Consider the following 21959-nt stretch of genomic DNA (forward strand, 5'->3'; position numbering starts at 1 on the left):
GCATTCTATATTTGTTGTAGAAAAACACTGAATGCAAACATAATTTAGTTTGTGCCTCTGTGTTTTTCTCAAAGGTCACATTTCTGATAAGGAAGTAGAGCAGGTCACATCGTATCAGACGTTTTACCATTACACTCTGAAGTGATTTCAATAAACCAGCTGGAGGATAATTAACACGTCATTCGTCTGTAAAAACAACAACCGCCAACACACACGCACTGTCACAGGTGAGGTCAGCTACTACAGTGCACAGCTCACGTTTCTAGCCACCTGACGTGATGTGTGTGTGTGTGTGTGTGCAGTCAGAGACTACAAAAGCTATTTGAAGCCAATAATCTCCCTCCTGATCTCTGGCCTTCACCTTGCCATGTCTAAGCTCATGTTTCTCTATCAGCTCACAGCTGACGCATGTAAGATGCATAATCTGGAGCAGAGTACGAGCACAGACCACAGCCGAGGAGACAACGGGGGCAGACCTGTGGAACTGATCATATTCTGTGTTTTATACTAAACTGACATAGATACTGAGACCAAAAGGGGACAAGTGATCTGAGAGATCTTAACGTTCCTTTTCTTGGCAATTTACCGCTATCAAGCATCATACGCAGCCATGACATGGTCTATAATCAAACATTACTCACTATCAGCCCGTCCTAACGCACCATGGCTCTGATTGTACACGCACTGTCAAGTGATAAACACTTGTGATGGCTCTGTTGACCCAATCTCACAGACTGTGTCCGGCCTTTTCAATTTATTATCCCACGTCTGCCTTTGCTCCACTCACTCACAGACAGACACACACTCCAGCTCTCAATGCTAATACATTTTCTGCAGTAACTTCTGCTGCTCATGGCCTCTGTACCTGCGTTTATTGCAAAGTTTAAAAGCTTGTAGCCAGAAATCAATGATGAATCTCTGCAGCATATGTTAAGACACTTGCATTCATCATTGATAAAAAAACAACTAAAAAACAAACACAGCTGTAAAACCCAGTGTAAAACAGGTTAGCGATACCAGGGAAATGAAACCAGATTTCGGCTCTAGACACACAGGAGGGGTTGAATCAGGGCAACTGGAGGGAGGTTTATTGGGCTGCGTCTAAGTTTCAGGTTCTTCTGATTAATGGTTCCACTGAGAGCTGGGTTTTCAGGACAAATACGGCTGGGGTGTAAGCTTTTTGCTGGGTGTTTACACTACAGGATGAGAAGCTCTCCAATACTCCACAGGGCTCTGGGGGGTTGACTGCCATGTTAACGGTGAGGGAGTGGTCTGGGATCTACCAAGTCACAGTAAGGGTGGGTGTGGAGCACACCATCCAGACGGTCACCCACCTGCAGCAGTCCCCAGAGAGCGAATAGCGTGACACTGGCCCAGTTTTGTACGACAAAGGGGACGTGCAGCGGTCCAAGTCACTGTCCTCATCCATATCCATGTAGCACAGTGGGGCAAGAAGTGCGCCTGGGCCAGTCATTTTTACTGCATCTTGGGTAGCCAGCCTGCCTGTTCCCTTTAGAGCAGGACTGGACCACGCCGCCTCAAACATGCTGTCATCTCCCAGTGCATCCTGGGGGGGAAGACCTCTCTCGGGGGGAAACCCCGTCTCGCTGGCTTCCAGCATGACACTGGAGGACTTGTTGATGTGGAGGTGAGAGCCATAGCTGCCTAGCTCGGAGAACTGCAGACTGGCCGAGGTAGAGGATCGAGAAAAGGGGAGGAGGAGACGGAGGAAGTTGGCGCTCGGGGAGTGATGCGGGTGGGGGTGGGCGTTGGAAAGTGGAGGAGGAGGAGGAGGTGCAACGATGGCAGGATCAGATGTAAAACAATCGGCGGGAGGGATTCCCTGCATGTATTTGTAGTTGTTGGTGAAGGAAGGGACCAGGTGGGTGTGGGCGCTTGTGGAGAAGGCCGAAGGATTCGGGGGTGGGGGTGGGGGCGGGGGTGATGCAGCCAGCTTGCCGCTGAGCGTGTTAGCCTTTCGATTCAAGCTGGCCGGCTGGGCGGCCTCGGGCTTCAGCTCCAGCTCTCCCTCCGAGCAGGTGCGATCGATGAAGTGCAGGCCCCGGCAGAGACTGTCCACGCGTTGGCCCACGTCGTTCAGAGACATGGAGAACCTGAGCGAGCTGGCGGGTCGGAGGTTGACGGAGGAGGGGCGGAGCAGAGAGAGCCAGTCGCGTTGCTTAGCATGTTTGCAGGCCTGACTGGCGTCTGCACAGAGGGTGGTCACTGAAATACCTCCAGAGCCTTGACAGGTTTTACCATTCGAATTCAACAGAACCACAGCGGTCTGCTTCTGACAGTCCTGATCATGACTGCTGGTGCGAAAGTGTGCGTTTATGACAGGATCACGTGACCGATGGCGGCGATGAAGGAGATGAAAGAGGAACGGGAAAGGGCAAAGAAAGAAAAATGGAAAAGAGATCATGTGTTTGAAACTAGGAGGAAGTTAGAGAAAAGAGTGATTTCAGAGGCTCTGCTGGAAAAAAACTAAACACTGGATGATCCATGTTACAATCAAATCCATTTTACAGCAGATTACACGCAACTGAGGCTCCTCCACAGAGTGACAGTGAGCTGCCAGAGGGTAAACCGACATTAACCACTGACAAGCATCTTCACTAAAAGGACTGATAAATAACATTTGTCCTCGGGTGTACATGTCAATGTGTCGCTCAGAGGGAAATGATGTTGCAGGGGGTCGTACCTGCAGATGTCCTGGCTTGAGGGGGAAACCGACGTCCTGGAGAAACTGCACGGAGCGTTGACAGATGTCGGGCTACCCGCCTGAGGAACACAACAAAAGCACAAAAGGATTACGGTTAGGATAGAAAACATTTTAAAAAAACGAGACATGCAAGTGAAACCCTGAGGTGAAATAATCCCAGTGCTATTCTCAACAAACGGGGTCCAGGCCCATTGTAGGTTGTTTTCAGTGAGAACCATCAGGCTGTCAACATCTGAATGTGATCTTCACAGACAGAGAGTAAAACATGTCACAGATGAGTCAACAGGAGATAAAAAGGAAGACCACAGCGCTGGTGGTTAATCTATCTGATTGAAGTAGTGCCGGGTGAAATCTGTCAGCCTGTGGTGGAGCAGCCGAAAACACCAAGACTGCAGAGGATGGAGGGTGGCAGGCGGCAAGAGACGGGGACAAGTTATGAAGAATGAGGCGCTAAGAAAGGCACAGCTGGAGGATGTGAAGCCCGAGACCTGTTCAACCTCCAAGGAGAATTTTTTACAAGATGCTCCTGCAGGTACAAGGTCATTATGATACAAATACCATGAACAAAGGATGAGATGAAGGGAAACATTGGGTTTATTGCCACTTGGGTTTTATTTAAGAAACCTTTGACTGTAATATCTATTGGAGGTGATCATATTTTCCTGCTCACATTTGCTATGAAAACGTCTGATGAGGAAACCGGAAACAAATCAACAGTGGCTGGAGCAGACCGTGATGAAGCTGAGAGTGAAAACCTCCTATTATTGCAACTCACACGTTCATGCATGATTCTAATGTTGTGTAGACTTGTAGTCACATCACTTAATTAGAAAATATTTATCATTTTGCCGTGTTTGAATCTGCTAGTGAGCAAAGATCCAAACTGCACAGCTCCTTTTTAAATTATCTGAAACAATTGGATTAAGTGTTAATATCGGATTTAACTGGATTAAAGTGCCAGCAATGGTGGATTTTCAGTCAGTTTTACCATCGGGTTGGTGTTTCATTTAGTGTTGTTGTTTTTAACCAGTGGGAGATATTTCCCAATTGGAATTACAAGTACAAATGCTTGACTCTGGCCTGAATCTGATTTAAACTGTGACTGTGTGTCTCTGATCCAGAACATGCAGATGGGGACTTTGGGAGCCTGCAAGTAGCCTTCATCTATAAAATCATTTAACTATTGACAACAATTTAGCTGTAAATAAAATGACCTGACTGCCGTCGGCCCATTTACGTCACATCATGATCTTTCATGAGCTCAGAGCGAGAAGGGGAAATTCTGTTGCAGCCTGAGTATGTAATTATGATGTGGTCTGTTGTAAGATTTCATGGTTAATTATTGAATATGGGCATCTATAATTCAATAGGTTATGCTGAAAATGACTACAATAACAACAATAAACTTAATTTATAGAACACAATAAACGCATTCAATGCAACACAAAGTGCTTCACATAAAAGACAAAAGATTGAATAGAAATAGCAAATTCAGCTAAAGGAAATAGTTAAAATGATAAAAATAAAATCATGTGTCTTACAGTTTTATTCGAGCCCTTCAGGGAGTTCTGTGGCATAATTAACAAAGGCTGTCTCTCTGTCTTTCAGTTCTGATGTCAGGATTAATGTGTTTGTTGATGTAAGGTGTTTTAATATCTTGTTCCAGTGCCTCTTTAACGTCGAGCATCTAAAGGTCTCCGCAGCGCTCTGGTACAATCGTCTGACCCCTAGCCCTTTCCAGATCTCAGCAGTTAACATGGTGCATACACTGCTATCATAACAAACGCGAATGATGGTCACACTTAGAAGAAAATGACACCAAAGCAAATCATCATGTGATTCTAGCTTCATATAAATAATAAAATCACTCTTCTCAGCTAATTCACAAAAAGATAGTGAATGAGCTTATTTCCTAAATGTCAAACTCTCCCGTCACGACGTCCGGCTGCTGTTCCCCTCAGTCACGGCTACAGACCGGACAGGGACATAAAGAATGGGATCAGATAGTGTTTGGATTGCTAACGTAAAGACACAGCGCAGGATGGCAATTCCAATGAGAAACTAATTATCTATGGATTTCATTTCTAACTATGGGGAAATGTATTGATCCTGGCCAGACAGAAATCGATGGAGAATTCAATGTTCAGCTGTTCCCCCCCTCAGCCTGGTTTTCCCGACTCTACATGAACAGCAGAGATTCTCTCTCACACACATTTTCTCTCTGCTTATTATAACCTGAGTTTACACACATTTCGAAAATATATTAGTTCATTTTTGTTTCTCTCATTGTTCACATTTAAGTTGGCAGCTGCTGCACGAGCCTGGGATATAAATGTAATAAGAAGAGACAGCTTGGCGTGAGAGATAAGATCACAGGAAAAATTCATTATTATTTTGCAAGGAGCACAACTGAGGTGAAACTTGCTGCTCGAGCACTGCAGTTACACAGCAACAACTGAAATCTAGGACTGGGCAATAAAACTATATCAGTAATATTGGCACTATAATTATATAACATAATTTTCCTTGATAGCAAATACAAAAATCCAATATGTATCGATATCTTGTTAATGCGTTGTGCAAGCACAGTGAGGAAGTGTAACACAAAACTGATTTTTAAAATGTCCTCTGCTGATGAAGAACAGTTTAAAAACACAACCCTCACTCAGGAGCAAACTTAAACATAACAGAAATCTGGGTTTGTGTTATTGTATTTCATTTTGCACTGTTGTTTTCCCCTCTGGTCATTCAGTTATAAACTTTATGGACGGATAATAAAAACATAAGTTAACTTGACATGAATTGATGGCTGATATGACATTTTTGTCTCTTGATATAATTGTTGGCTGTATCCACCAGCTCGACTAAAAACAAAATAAATGTATGTCACACAAGCTAAAGCCTCATGTGAGTGAAACCTGAACCGGAATAGTTGGATAAAATCAAAGGTGGCTGCACTCATGTCACTGGACAGCATCTTGATTCCTTATATTTTATTACAGCTGTGTAGATATGATGTTCCTGTGCCTCTGCTTAACATCTGATGAGAGCTGGCCAACAGAGAACCCCCTCTGGCTCTGAGAGACACGATGATAACGGAGTCGTAACCGTACTGATTAACTTCCTAAAAGCCTGTGTGACTCATCAGATTTCAATCACACAGCTCCTTTAAAAGCAGCACTGCCTGAGACGAGGACCTTTGATTGACCTAAATGAGTCTCTGAGTTTAATGGATAACCTGAAACTATTTAATCTGTTTTCATTTCAAAGACTGCTTATTATGATGATTCGAGTTGGATGCTTCGACACTTTTCGCCTTTTACTTTAGAACCTATCGACTATGTTAAGAAGCATATCATTAGCTGCTAATTAGACATCATGGGTTGAAGAGGGCTGCAATGGTGTCACAGCACACTCTATTAATAGGTATATAAATCTGAGTGTTTCATTAGCAATAAGGTCGACATTAAATGTACGATATGCAACTCCTGCTGCCAACGGTCTCTCAATCAAAACATTAACAAAAGACCCAGTTTGATAGTTGACAGGATGGTAACGTACCTTGAGTAAAATTGTGGATGTCTCTGTGTTTGAACATTGTTGTAAACATTTTGAAGTCAACAAAATAAGGAGGTCAAGTTGTTTTTAGACATCTGAATTAAGAATTGTTACATTCTATTACAGCGCCTGTTCTAAACCCTCTTGTTAGTAATTGGCTACTTGCTTGACCTGTTGGACAGTTGCTTGCAGCTCTTACTGAAACGGTCAAATGAACGTGCTGTAATTGAACGAGCAGGAACCAGCTGATTCAGGCCTCAGAGCCCAGAAGCTGCACCACCGCTGTTCACCTGTGTATCCAAAGTTCACTGAGGTGTTACTCAGTACCCAGAACCTTCAACTGGAGAATCAGCTGATAAATCCCATCTGCCATCTTCAACCCTCACAGCATATTTTCACTGTAATAACCTTTTTATTGTGCTGAGTGAAAATGTCTCACAATCTATCATTCTTATAAACACTTATTTAACCTCTCTCCTTGACCACCACCACAGACCACACACATCCTTCATCGGTGCATAAATTAACCTCTTATCCACGTTTTTACCGTCCTCGTCTCCCTCTAACACCTATTTTCTCACATCTGTCATCACCTCGGCCTCTATTCATCTGCTACCTCCTCTACCGGGGGGGAGAAATAAGGCTCTTGTTTTTTTTAGCCACCGGGGCCGATCAAGTAATAACCTTCAACATCTAACAGGAACAATGAATCACATACTCCTGGTGAGAAGCCTCTAACAAGATGGACACATTTCTGAACAGATGGCAGGGACGGGCCAGATGTTGACAATAAAGCATCACAGAAAATAAACATCCAAGGTTGTAGTAAACCTTGAAAACTGAAAAAGACCCAGAGATGCCGCAGAGTTTTTGTTTCCTCGTCAACATCACTTTTGATTGTAAGATATTTTGCTCGGTCAGAGATCCTTGAGGTAGGACGGTTTTGTCCAAAACTATTATTTTCACAATCACTAATGCACTTTAAAGGAATATTTTCACAATCAATAATGCACTTTAAAGGAATATTTTCACAATCAATAATGCACTTTAAAGGAATATTTTCATAATCAATAATGCACTTTAAAGGAATATTTTCACAATCAATAATGCACTTTAAAGGAATATTTTCACATTTTGAGACTAAACTATTTTGGAACAGCCCACAGCACCATCACATCGTACTGTTAATGTACTGTACTGATTGCTGCAGCATTACAATTCAGCTGCAAGCATTTCATCATAGCTAAACAAGGTTCCAACAATCAGCAGCGTAAAGAGACTTCTCTTGTTTCAAGTCTAATAAGACATAAAGGGAGGAGCAGCCTCGACGGGAAAGATTCTTTGACTATAGATCAAAAAAAGAGTCAAACAAGAGTTGAAAAAGTCAAAAACTACAATATAGTTTAACATATTGAGGGAATGTGTTTGGATGTTGGTCAGACTTAAGGACTAAACAGAAACCTTGCAAAGTGAAAGCACACTGAAAAACAAAAACCTTGAATGACGGTCAGAGTGGTTGTGTTTAAAAACTGATGGACACCACACAAGCACACATTTATAGTTAAACGTGCAACAATTTGGACTGAAGAATGCAGACTTGTTGGGTAAAGGCCTTACAGGAGCAACTTTTTACTTTTATCATAATCGTCTTGATCTCTAAGAAATTATACATGGTATATCTCAATACTTATTCTTCTCTTATTGTATTGCCTCCCCTCCATAGGTGTTGTTTTTTTTTGTCAATAATAATGGCACTTTCCATCAAAACACAAATTACAATGAAACCAACAAGTCTTGTTTCTCCCAGGACGAGAGCCAACTTCAGCAGAAAGAAAAAGAGCAATGCTGGCAGATGGAGTAATCTAACAAAGAAAACCATTAAATTATGGTGTGTTCAAAGAAATTCACAATTAACTTCACTTTCTGTTGAATAGTGGTTTGGCTCAGTGCCTTGTTTTAACATCAGCGGTCTACCAAAGCTGAGGAGCTGAATGGAACTGGTCCTGCTCAGATGTGGAGGACAGACTCGGGCTCTGCTCTGAGGCAGACGATGCAAAACGGCAGGATCTCGAATTTGAGAGTGCCAGATGTTTGGCCGAAAACCAAAAAGAGGCACACCGGGAGACGGGTCACTGCTTCTGGTCTTTGTGAGGACTCGTAATACTTTAATTCCTCCCCAGACAGTGTGGGAGGCATCTATCTCACGGCTCCCTGGCACCGTGGTTCGGAGAGACACAGCTCCAGCTAAGCCTACCGACCTCTGCGAGCGGAAACTTGACTCGCACCAAATCAACAAGCGATCCTCGCACTCACTCTGCACTCAGATAAACACAACAACTGCTTTTCAATTTTCAGCACAAACAAATGCTTATTATTAGGCCTGAATTCCACCTCTCTTTCATAAATCACACGATATCTCTCGAGGCCGCTCGATAAAAGAGTTTCTTCAGAAATTAACCAACAAAGCAGACAACAGATGAAGACATTTTTAACTTTGGATTCACATCTAGATTTATATTTAAGACCATACTACTAAACCCCTGACAGTGACAAGCACTCTATGAAACAATTTACCCACTGGCTAGATGCTGCAGCTTGTTTTCCTCTTATTAGACCATATGACAGCTGTGTGTCTCATGACAGGTGTCCAAGTGGGAGTGGATACCTAGAAAGAGGATGAGTCGTCCTCAGAAAAGAACAGCGCTGTTAAATAAAAGAATAAACATCAGCTGAGCGACAGTCTACACGAAAAAAGACAGAAGCTAGAAAGAGAGAGAAGAAGAAAGGATGACAAGTATCCTACCAGGATCTCAGAGAAAACTGGAGCAGGTGCTGTGACAGATTGAACAAACTCTTCGATGGTTTTTCACTCTGTTGCCCTGCCAAGCTGCCGACGATATGAAATCGTCGGGCTGATGCTGTGGTTATTTATTTGGAGAGATATCTTTTAAATAGGTCAACAATTGAATATGTGCACTTTCGTTTTTTTATCTGATCTTACTGGAGCCGATGTGAATCAGCTTGAATCTGTGCCACGTGTAGCAGTGGGTTTGTTTTAGTGTCCTTCTTTTCATTCTCATGTGAAAATAAATGAAAACAATAGGAGAAGATGATCCATTAAACCAGTCATCAGCTGTGCACACACACATCAAGTGAATATCTTATCAGATGTGCATTTTACTATGATCCATAAAGTGTCTTTTATCTTTCATTTGTTAGCTTTGGAACATTAATGAATTTGTCCAACATTTGATATTCTTTCAGCAAAAATTGAATATTTGTGTCATTGCTTGAAATCAGAAAATCATCCGTCTCATGCTGCTGATGAGTCAAAGAAACATATAAATGTGTTGCATATGCATAACATCTCCTGTGGTCTCACAGATCACATTCAGAATCAAGCAGCTTCCAGGGAAAGTGGAAGAGGGTGCGTTCCTGGAAATATATGACACATCTGACATAATTCACTGTTAATTCTTGGAGGTTTCAGTCTCTGACAATGTCTCCAGTCTTCGGAGAGGACCTATTGTCTCACTTGGTTCATACCGGTCAAGGGCTTCAAATCTCTCTTTAACCTCAGACACCCCGCAGACTTGTTGCGTCCAGAGAATTACTTCAGATTTAAACCTGTCAGTGGAAGGTATTTCCCTTTAGGAAGTAGCAGGAAACACCAGCTGACAGGCAGACTGTGGATTATTAATTAAAGCTGTCAAACTTAACCCTTCGATACACAACATGGGTCAAAGGTGACCTGGCTCAGATTTAGTTTCTATATCTTTGCAGTGAATGAATTTCATCATTCAGTTTTTCAGGTAATCCAAAATTAACTCGTTTTTGTTAATCACATATCCATATTAAAACTCGAAATATAACAGTATATACTTAATACTCTGATTGAGATGCATCTGAGATATGCTTTTGATTTTCTCTAACCACAGTGTTCGTATGGCTGGTCCCAGTCTGATACGAGCCGACGATAATTATTCAGAACCAAACCTGTAGCTGCTGCAGAAGAACTAAAGCCTCAATATGCAGGGCGAGTGCTTGCTCACCTGTTAGCAGAGGCATAAAGGTCTTTAAGTATCTTTGCCAAACCAAGGTTAGCTGACTGCTAATAGTAGACCAATGCTAAAAATAAAAAGCAGTAGTAGAAACCATATGACTCCAAATTATTCCTGTAAAGTCGTTTATTGTTCATTCAGTTGTAAATCTTAGTTTTAACAAATGAAAGCCATTCTTAGTGTCATCACTTTTTCTATGCATCTATTATTTAAGTGCGACGGGCTCGTGGATCAAACATTACTGTTGGAGCGCTTCATGGTGATGAAGTGACCCTGACATCTATTAGCACAAGTAAAGGGTTTATCCTGTAAGAGGCTCAGGAGAACAAGGACTGAAACCCTGATGCTAGATTTGACACAGGCACCAGCTTCGCCTCCTGGAGGGAGAAAGATGAAGGAAGCCAGGAGTGAAAGAGAACAGCGGTTTGTACAGTGTGTCTGAGAGCGAGTGTTGAGCTGAAGAGCTGAGGTATAAAAGGCACGTCTGTTCTCTGGAGGTCGATCAAAGAGGAAACGATCTGATGCAAGACAGGCGGGTCTATCAGCTGCACTTCTATCTGTTTATCTTCCTCCAGAGTAAACATAGATTGTAATTTCTCCACTTGTGTTGTGTTTGTGCTTTGCTCACCTTGGATATATTGCTGGACCTGCTTGCAGAATGACCCAGAGGCTTTTCATTCTGTAAAAGAGAAAAACAAACCGAAGCTCCAGTGAGTGAAAACATTCAGACACACGAGAGAATTGCTGAAAATCTGCACATGCGTCCTCCACAGTAAATGCTGACATAAGCCCTATAATTATCATCTGCATTGCATTTTATTTGTAAGGATTGGTCCTGCTCAATTACTAGATGCTTGAGTTGACACAAACATATAATTCACATTTGACCAACGGGAACAGAGCAGACATTCATAGATAGTGTTTAACCAGAAGGAGAGGCCATACAGTGTAGAGGTGCAGCTGACGGTGGGCAGCGATCCAAAAACTTTGGATCAAGCCACATAGAGCAAGGACTCTTATCACTACACTTTGTCACTTTGCACAGGTACACTTCCCCCATGACTTCTGAACTGAAACCATATGACAGCGTCTCAGCTGGCCAAGCTTTGAGCCTGGCACGACTGAAAACTTTATTGATCCATAACCTCCCTTGTCATGGAGTCTACCTGTGAATTGGCCTAGTGAGTCAAATAGAGTTCAGTTTGTATCGTAACAGTGTCAAAAGATGAATACAACTTAAGGAATCTGGATATAGGCTGTAGGAGGGAAAGGTAGGACTGATTCATGCCGTCTAATGAGCACATATCTCAGGGAGCAGCGAGTCTGAGCCGTTTGGCATCTTAAAGAGATAACGTTTTTGTATCTTCTGGCGCAAGACGAAATGAGGACAAGCTGATTACCTAACACATCCGATCAAACTCCAAATCCAACGGCGTCACAATATTTGTGTGAATTCAGCGAAGTCAAGTTTGTTTGTGAGGCTGTAATGATCCTCAATTCCCACTCTCTGCTCTCTGCAAACAGTCACTGGTGTGTTGTGATATATCCAGCGCTGATATTAAGGGCGTGTGTGGCTCTTTTATAAGTTATCAATCCTAATTACATAATGCTGGGGTCACACCAGCCTTACAAATGGAAATCGGGAGAGTGATTTCACTGTAAATACAAATTAAGACATGGATTGGGCATAAATTGGGCATCTGAATTTCCCACTGGATTAATTAAGTATCCATCTATCTATCTAAATTAACTGTTGGGGCTTTCACCTCTTCATAAAGCGCAAAGCATTCTAACACACTCACAGTGGCAATGTAAACATCCAAATTTAATGTTCCGCATGCTAACATTTGCTAATTGGCGCTCAACACAAACTCGGGCCTAGAGCTGCTGGGAATTCCATGCTAGAAAACTTCAGGTATTTTGTAATTAAGCAAAAACAAGTTAAAACTTTCAACTGATCACCGAAGGAGTGGAAGTCATCCCCCAGGGGAAGCAGGAATATCTGTGCTAAAGTTTTGTGATCATCCATCCATAGTCAATCAGTTATTTCAGTACTGTGAAATCAATTCGAGAGACACAAGAGTTTTGAAGTTCACAGGAAGCGCTCACAAAAGGCCTCTGAGTTTCAGTGCGATAAATATGTGCATGCATGTTTGTTAATGTGTGCACACATTAGACATCTCTAATGCCTAACCTCAGCCTCCTCAACAAGTAAAAGTTTCCAGCATCTGATGAGGTGAAGCACTGACATTTTATCAGAGGACAACAAATCTCTGAATAAATCTCTGCAAGCAATTCCCCGGCACTTAGATTAAATATCATGTCAGATGCAGGGAAGTTTTCTTCAGTCACAAACTATTTTCTTCTCATGTTTGAATCTGCCAACGTCTTATAAAGTACACCTTCTGAAGAAACATGAATTTGCTAGCAAAATTATATAAATGTGAATAGAAAGTAAACAGTTGAATTACTGCCTTGTGCTTCTATGTCTCTACCATCCAGTCGAGTTGCAGGGAATTTGGTAATCATCATTTCTGAGTAAGGTTGTTGAATAACAGCTCAAAAAGGATTTTTGCAGATAAATATGATGTCACAGTAAATCTGACCTTTGATTGTTTGGATATTAAATGTCACCAAATCATTATCCATTTCAGACATTTGTATCAATTTATTTATAATTGGCACATTACATTTTGGGTACCGGCCCCAAAACCTGCTTTGTGATGCTGCAGTCACTTTGACCTTTACAACCAAATTCTAATTAGTTTATCCTTGAACGTTTGTTCCTCATTGGAAGGAATTCACCCAAGGTGTTTGAGATATTGTGTTCAAGATTGGAAAGGAAAAACGATGCCTGAGCATAAAGACCACTGAAGTTTGTCACTCGTACTTTCACAGACAGCAAGTAGAAGCCAATCCCTGCCTCGTTCTATACTGGATTAATATGAATCCTATATCTGCCATTGTATCTTCAATGTCTTCAGTACAATGTCACAAAATGGTAAATGCAGCTCTCAATGGGTGCAATTTGTGCAGCAAACCAATTGTCAGTTTGCCAAAGAGGATGAAAAGTGACTTTTCACAGGAGATGACTGCCGGGGATAACAGGCTCAGCTAAAGAATAGAACCAAATTGATGATCCTTGCCCTTAATCCTTCTTTCTTGGAAAAATTAATAAAAAAAAAAATTGGAGTAACAAGCAGATTTGCCCAGACTGAGGGTTTCTGGAAATAACAAGGTCGCAAATGGGCCGATGACTTTCATAGATACTAGTGATTAGAGCGCAGAGGCTGAAGACAGATTACAGGAGATAAAGCGGGACTATAGATCAACACCATTTCCATGTGTCCTCTCTTTCATTCTAACCCCATTTTTCAAAAAATCCTCTCTCCAGAAGTCTGTTAACGACAGTAAGAGGTCTGGAAGTCACCTTCGCTGCCACCGGGACTGTAGACTATAAAGGACCTGTATTTTTCTCTGGGCTCATGCATAATTCTGATAAAGAAGGGCTCTGGTTTCACAGTCTGGTTTCTCCACCTCCTCGGAGGGTCTGTTAAGAGCCCCAGCCTTGGATAACACAACTTTGAGACTGGACCCTGAAGACCTGAAGTTTAGAAATAAAAGGAGCTTAGTAGAGAACGAAAGAGGAGGAGAGGTCAAAGTGAGAGGGATTCCTCTGTCCTTCAGGGCTCTGTTCTCGGCCCACAGGGACGATTACTTCCATGGAAGAATCTCAAAAGATAAAACCTTTGTCAAATTTAACCTCAACTCTTTGAAATGTGTCTGTTCTTCATATCACTTCTATCAACTGGACTGTGCAGTATCTTCTCTGTATAATCCACAATTATATGTTGGTTTTGGAAAAATGCTTTGACATTCACTTAAATCCTTTTTCCTTGTATGTGAAAACGCAAATGTCCAAGTCAGTTGTGCTGGATATTTTCGGAAACTTTTCCTGCCAGACCCCTAGTAGCATGTCCAAGTCGTGGAAGTTTCACCCTCACGTAACCTCTCTCTCTCTCAGCTGGTCTCAAAAGGCTCTTTGGTAGAGATTCTTCGTTCCTTATCTGGTGTCCCTTCCCCCCCTATGACGGGTAGTGAAACCACCTGCTTCATCCAAGGTCATTTCTCTCATTATAAGTCGGAAAAACAGACTTTGTTTGTCATCAACATCTTTATCAACACTCTGAGGTTGAGCTGTGCAGAGTTCTGCCTCGATCCTTTTGCAAAAAGCTTCTTCTTGATAAATTTACTATAACAATTTTGTTGTTTGCTCTTCATTTTCAGATTTCCACCACATCCCATACGAGAATACAGGAGGAAACTGTCTAGAAGGCTCACAGCGAATGAGTGGGTGTGTTGGTGATGTTTGAAACAAGAAACGCAAAAGAAAAATAATCAAATGGTTTCTCAGAAGGAAAGAGACTTATAACAGATGCAGGCAAAGATGTCAACTTGGAAAGACAACAAGACCCGAGAGCTTTTTGCATGAAGCAGAAGTCATGCTCTGCCTCCTGCAGGCTCTACCCAGATGCAACTACTCGCCTGAACGTTCCAGACAAATTCCCTGTTGTTGTGAATGCACCTGACCCGATCAGTCCTCTGCTATGTTCCTCATACGTGAAAGGCAAACTTTTGAAAATGTTCAATTAGTATACATTTTCTGCGGATCAACAAACTGATTAGTTGACTCAGACCCGGGATACTGATATTATGTATGTGATTATACATACAAACACTAAATGTAACCACATATAATGTACAATGTATGTGTTATTTCAATTAAATAAGCCCTACCTTGTTTACTCATTCTGTATTATTGAAGTGAATTCTTGTAACAGATGCTTCCACTCGGTCTTTGCAACATTTCACACAAGCGTCATGCCAGAGGCCGGGCATAAAGATATGTTTGTGTTTTAAGGACAAGAGCTTCTCAGAGTATGAACCTGAGACTCTTCGTCAGACATGGCCGCTCAGAGCACCATCTGTGCTCGCCTGTACCAGCAGCACTCTGTGTCCCTGCACCGACTCAAAATTGGATTTCACACGAAGGGTCAGGGACACAAATGAGAACTGCTTGTCAAGACTGGAACCCCTCACCTGGAACATTGTCTTCTCATGAGATTGAGAATCTTAACAAACATATGACAGATTGCTCAGTGTAATACATATTTCTCATTTGTATTATATATGCATGTACATGTTTAAGATGTTTATGTTTAGAGTGATGAAACATAAACATCTTAAACATGTCCAGACATTTAAGAGTTTATCTTTTACAGAACCCAGCAGGAGAGTGTCTGTTCACAACAACAGGAAAGATTCCAGTATATTAAGCTGATGGCAACTGGGTAAATCATGCAGGAGAGGTGGAGGAAGAACAGAAGCATGGCCAAGAACGGATAGAACCAGTCAAAAATAATTTCAGGGCAATAAACTGCTGTGTCTACTGAACACTGAGATTTGTTTTATATGGCATTGACTCTGTTGAAAAAAGGCCAACATTTCACTGTATCATCTCGTACGCTGCAGAGGCACACACACACAAAGCAAGAGACCGACGAGCCAATGAACGATGGATTTCAGACAGTGGTAATGAGGTGACTGTTGTAGGAATTAAATTAACTCCCCCCTCTCCATTTTCCTCTCTTGCTATATTCTCTGTAACTTCATTACATACTACAACTCTTCCATCAAACAGAAGCTTTTCCTTCCCTAATCATCACAGTTGACCGTACAGCAGCTTAACTACACCTTCGTCTCGAAAAGCTTCTTCAGAATCAAGGGCTGTTTGTTGTGTTCATGGTTCCCTTATGCTGCAAAAAAATAATATAAAGTCAGAAAAATAGAAAAAATAAAGTCAGAAGTGAAAACTCTCAAATCTTAAAGGAAACAGAAAAAATATACATAAAAACATTCATACTGTGCATGTACAGGCAACCAGAACAGTTATATGAGAATCGATGTCAATCCTGAATAGAAAAGTCTAACATAAAAAAGGGGGCAGTTGAATGACACATATCCAGGCCCTTCCCCCAATAAATCAATACTCTGCTTTGTGACAACCGAGCTGCACCCAATTATCATGTTGTTGCACTGGTATCTATACGGACAATTGTGTGGGCACAGTGGAAGAAGAAACTGTGGCCAAAAAAAGTGGTTTAAAGCTTATTATCAGACAAATTCAGCAAACTTTGTAAGCTGTTATTATTAGATTTGAATAGGGATTTTAAATATGTCGTTTGAAATGCCTGTTTACCACTGAAAGTGCTGTTGTGGTTCAAAATAACTACCCGCAGTAGTTGCCAAATAGCAAAACCTGCCTATATGAGTTTTCGATGTAACATGAAGAGCATCTGGAAGCATGGAAAGCTGAAACAGGTCTGTGATACAGCCTCCGCACACCCACACACATGATTGTATTAATGTTGGATGATTAAAGCTCTTCCAGGAGTGTGTGGGCCATGTGCACACTCTGTCCTCACTCTCCTTTTAGCTTTGCTGTACCTGCCAGGCTGGGACCTGTTCCACGTTTGTCATTTTTATCAGTGCATGGAGTCTGGTGACCTTATATAATGACCACCGATAGCTCTTCCCTCTTTCAACCTGAGCAACATCTAATCATCCGGGGCAAGTGACAATCCTCTGTGAGGTGCACGGAGCCTTTGAGCTATTTCTGTAGTGACAGAAGTGGGAAGTTGTACTTCTGTGATAATTTGCTGGAAATCAATGTGTAACTTTCAGGAAACTCTGTTTCTCTGGTGAGGGCCTTTTGCAAATCATGTCGGCTTTTACTTGGTATGAAACCATTAATACGGGTTTACATTGCACGCCAGATTTCACTTTCAGACCGCTTGCTGCATTTTATGTTCTCTTGTGTCAGGAAAACATATGCATGCATGCACTCAGAGCCCACATCTTTAATTCAAGGCTTTACTCTTAAATGAGCAGCATGATTGAAGTGCTTAAGAGAATATTTTTGCCATTCCTGACAGCACGACTAGACAAATAGAAAGGAAAACAGGAAAGAGGAGAGAGCAGCCACAACCCTAACCACTTTGTCTTCATTTAAATAACCATAAAGCTACGAAAGGGGAATTTAAATCGTAAGAATCTCCAGGTACAACAACAGCGAGCGAGGCTTTAGCCTGTGGAAGATGGCAGAGGACAGTGTTTACATGTGAAGAGCTTTCCCTGAAATAAATGGCATAAGCATCCCATGATCTGCTTAGGGCTGATCCTTCAGATCTAAAAATGAGGCCACTGTTTTTTTTGTGTGTTCTTTTTCAAATGCACAAGTCGCTGCAGACAAACCGACACAACATTTCCTTTCCTGACAGAGATGACTGAGATTCCTCTGCACAGCCACAACTCCTCAGAGAAATCTCTCTCGAATCACACAAATCAAATGCCAGCGGTGTCAAGTGGGTCATTACAAACACACTTGTTAACATGAAAAATACAGTTGCCATTCAGAAACATGCTCACACAGGGATATTAGAGAAACGGAAAGATGTCAGAGGAAACGATGCATCTACTGGCTCCTCCTTCCTCAAAGGTGACAGCCAGACATCCGTGTTAATAAAGCAATATCAGAATGCCATTGTCAGGAGAGGAAGTCGGCCTGTAAGTGGTTTCCTGTCTCTGTCAGCATCCAGTGGCCACTTGAGAAGGAAATGCAGGCAGCGTGTGAGTGGGCAGCTGAGCAGGAGGAGACCAGAACCAGATGAAAAAATCTCAACTATGCACGATAAGGGCAATCAATCAAGAGCTGGGACGACCACAGACATCTCACAGGTCCTAGAGGAAAACTGTGCACTGGAGAGGAAACGGTTGATGCTATACAGAAAGGTCATGCACTTAAACCAATGGGTAAAAGTGTTAAGACTTAACCACCTTTTTGAGATTCTTTTGAGATAGAGTTTTGTCCAACAAGGCATTGTGTCTTATTTTAAGGGTAAATTCCTTTACACAATAGGCATTAGAAATAGTGCAGCTCCACAATGTCAGCCCGTCACATCTCATGGGAGCCAAAGCCTGAGGCAAACCAGCTACTGGTGAATGTTAGAGGGATAAGATGGGAATACTGGTTAAATACTGTTAAAGGTGAAGTGTGTAATGATTAGCACAAAATGAGGGCGTTTTGCATTGTTCACCATCTGTTGCAGATGCCATAATATTTGGTCATGGTTAAGGTTTCGGGCTAAGGTTTTGATTAGACTGTCCACAATGAATGGAAGTCAATGCATGCAGAGCCCAAATAGGGAAAACTGTGTGTGTGTGTGTGTGTGTGTGTGTGTGTGTGTGTGTGTGTGTGTGTGTGTGTGTGTGTGTGTGTGTGTGTGTGTGTGTGTGTGTGTGTGTGTGTGTGTGTGTGTGTGTGTGTGTGTGTCATGTAAAGTGAGACCTCAGGAGAGGCAGGAAACCTGCACAGTCTGTGGTTGTTAACAAGTCGAGCTTTTACATGAGCCTCTGTGTGAGCATGCATGTCTGCATCTATGCGCTCATCAACAGGATGTGAGCTTGTGGTTTCCACTCTTCCTCCTCTTCCTCCTCCTAATCATCCTCCTCTCCATCTGTCCCTCATAGCTCTTCATCTTGGCCATAATTACATCAACATGTCCAAACAGGATGTGGCCAGGAGTGACAGTGACCATCATGATCAGTGCAGGACCATGTGCATGGCGTGATCAAGTTTTGACTGTTGTGTCTAATAAAGTGATCAATGAGACCTACAGCGAGAGGCACCAGAGGTCAGTCCTGGAAAAAGTAAAATATGAAGGAGAGTAACCACACAGTTAGGAGATCCCAAGCTACGCTGATACATTTTATCTGACTGTGCTGTTAAACCAGACTTTCTCACTAGCCGCAGTCTTCAACATGACACAGGGTTTTATTTACGGTTTGTGTGAAGTAAGTCAAGCTATAGTTAATTAGTACGGCGCAGTGCGTTCTAATTAGCAGCGTCATTAGTGTGTGTGAACCCTTGGTCCTTTGTGATGTAATCCTTCAATCGCAGGCTCACAGGAGCTGACGCATGCTCGCAGAATCCAAAACGTCGCCTCAGCAAGGGAAACAAGAGAAATACCGACCAGCGCTTTTATTGAAGGACTGGAATAAAATATTTATCCAGGAAAACCGTAGTCAAGATGGGGAAACTCAGACTGTAGTGCAGACTCTAAAGACAAGGGTCCAATAACAGCTTGATGCCTGAGTCCAGCAAATAGCTTCTTTATAGCTGGTAGCACTTAGCAGATGCTTGGGGGAGCATTAGCTTTGGTGCCATCTGGGAATTAAAAAACACTATCTCTTTGAAACAAAATATCTCGTGAGAAATGAATAGTTGCTGCCCTCAGCTATCAGCTCTGTCGAATGTTTAGAGGCGACATAAACGCGTACATAGCTTTACATTTACAAGCTTTTCCTGTGTCAATAATGTGAATGCTAAAATACTTCATGATTCACTGATACATTATTGAAAATATTTTTTTTTGGCCAAAGAAAAGTTTTTAAAGCAGTATTTTCGATTATGACTGAAAGTCGAAGTGGTAGGACAGATATTTAGGCAGGAGGAGAAGGAAGAAGGGGGGGGGGGGGGTCTGGGCGATGAAAGTCAAATAATTTTGATTTAATGTCAGGCTGAGATATTCAAGTTTTTGTTAACGTTTGCATTTCTGTTAGCTCTTCCGAAGAGCCTTGGGGCTTTATCTGTGGTATTCTAACGACACTTAGGTTTAGGAATGTTCTTTATCAGGCACCTTGGGTCTTAATAGGTTAAAAACAGGCCTTTTCACATGGGAAAAAGAAACAGAAGGAGAGACAATGATGCTTGAGTGCAACTGCCATCATCTCACTCTTCCATATCTCTCCCTCAGTTCTACCTCGTCCCTCCCTCCACTCCTCGTCTCCCCTGTTCAACAGTTTTTAAGCTTCTCCATGACATGTGACTGCATTAATCTCCCCCTCCCTCCCTCCCAGCTGCAGATTTGACACAAAGCTCTGTGATTTGGTGCATCAGTCGATGATGCGATATGCTAAGCCGTGGACTGAGAGTGGTCGAAATATGTGTTTCTATATGAGTCTATGTGCATCTGTTGGTAAACAAACAGAGCACCAGCAGCCCTGTGCAGGAGCCGCTGCTTCCATTTGCACTTTCGCACCAAAGAGGCTCAGTGAGCGAGCAGTGAGAAAAACAGACAGATCTCGGAGTAGAGGGGGGTGATTGAGTTTACATGCACTTAATCTGATGAGATATGGTATATTGCCATCTCGTGCAGTGCAGTGATCTATACCCAAACACTGTGACATGATGCCTGAAGAGAGGAAACACAGAGGGTTCATTTAAAGAGGAACTGACTCACGATAACAGTGTTTGTAGGAAGTTCAAGCTTATGTTTGCCTATGATGTACAGTAGTTCTGCACAGCCCCCCCACTCATTCTGAACAAAGGGCAGAGGCACAGGAGAAAGTGGGTCAACCTTTCAAACTGAAGAGGTGGCAGATGCTTCTCTGAACCACACAAACTAACATTGCATGGAAAATGTCATGCATGCACATAACATGGAACATGCACTGAATGTGAAAGGTGCAGAATGCAAGGGAGATAACAGGAAAACAAATGAAAAGCCTTGCAGAACAAACATAACACACACACACACACACACACACACACACACACACACACACACACACACACACACACACACACACACACACACACACACACACACACACACACACACACACACACACACACACACACACACACACACACACACACACACACACACACACTTTATAATACTGTCTGCTTGACAGGATGACCAGACACAACATTTCTGACTGTCTCTGTCCAATTTGCTTTCCATTTAGTGGCTGCTCGCTCTCAGACTAACACACACACACACATTAAAAGACAAAACCACACATTCCTGGCAACTCTTTCATCTTTGGGCTACTGCAGCAGAAGCTCACTGCCATCACCACAGAGACAGAGGGCCTCACCATAACAACCACTGAATGGAAACTACGATGAGCCGCCTGTTCCTTTTAATATCGTCCTCTTCTCCATGCACACGTCTTGAATGCGATCATCTAAGCATGTAGATAGAAGTCGAGGCTTGGGTATTTTTTAAAACAGGATGTAGAGCATACACCTCTGGGTGGGTGCAGGCTGCAACGCTTTAAATATCCACAACATCAACAACAGCACCATCAATGAGGCACAACAAGAGCGACCGCACAGCATCAACAATCGGGAGCGGTAATTCTGTACCTGAATCTTCATTTTCCAGCAGGAATTCATGTCTGGATCCTGAAGCCACCTCCACCTCTCCTTCACACACACAATCACACACACATAGACCCACACATACACCGTCACGCAGACAATGGTTCGTCAGGGAGGCTACATGCCCCCTCTGTAAATCCTTGATGTCAGCCGAGACAGAGAGAGGGAGAGAGAGAGAGAGAGAGAGAGAGAGAGAGAGAGAGAGAGAGAGAGAGAGAGAGAGAGAGAGAGAGAGAGAGAGAGAGAAGCCTCTGCAAATACGGAAGCAGAGCAAGAAGCAGCCGTCACCGTGGCGACTGCAGCTTCGGCAGCGCAGCACAGAAAC

At 42.5% G+C, this 21959-nt stretch overlaps 1 protein-coding gene across 3 annotated transcripts in view; it reads right to left on the minus strand.

The window, feature by feature from the left end:
• marchf8 (membrane-associated ring finger (C3HC4) 8) overlaps positions 1–21959 on the minus strand; it is a 78148-nt gene that overhangs the window by 10427 nt on the left and 45762 nt on the right. For 2 of the 3 annotated variants that reach the window (XM_062400564.1, XM_062400565.1), the window contains exons 3-4: positions 10973–11023; positions 2705–2784 (exon numbers count right to left, since the gene is read on the minus strand). In XM_062400564.1, the coding sequence (XP_062256548.1) occupies positions 2705–2784; positions 10973–11023 (131 nt within the window). Of the gene's footprint in view, positions 1–1334; positions 2316–2704; positions 2785–10972; positions 11024–21959 lie in introns of all 3 variants that reach the window. The other variant, XM_062400566.1, reaches the window with a different exon arrangement.

This window comes from Platichthys flesus, chromosome 12 (genome assembly GCF_949316205.1).
Source record: "Platichthys flesus chromosome 12, fPlaFle2.1, whole genome shotgun sequence".
Taxonomy (NCBI): Eukaryota; Metazoa; Chordata; class Actinopteri; order Pleuronectiformes; family Pleuronectidae; genus Platichthys; species Platichthys flesus.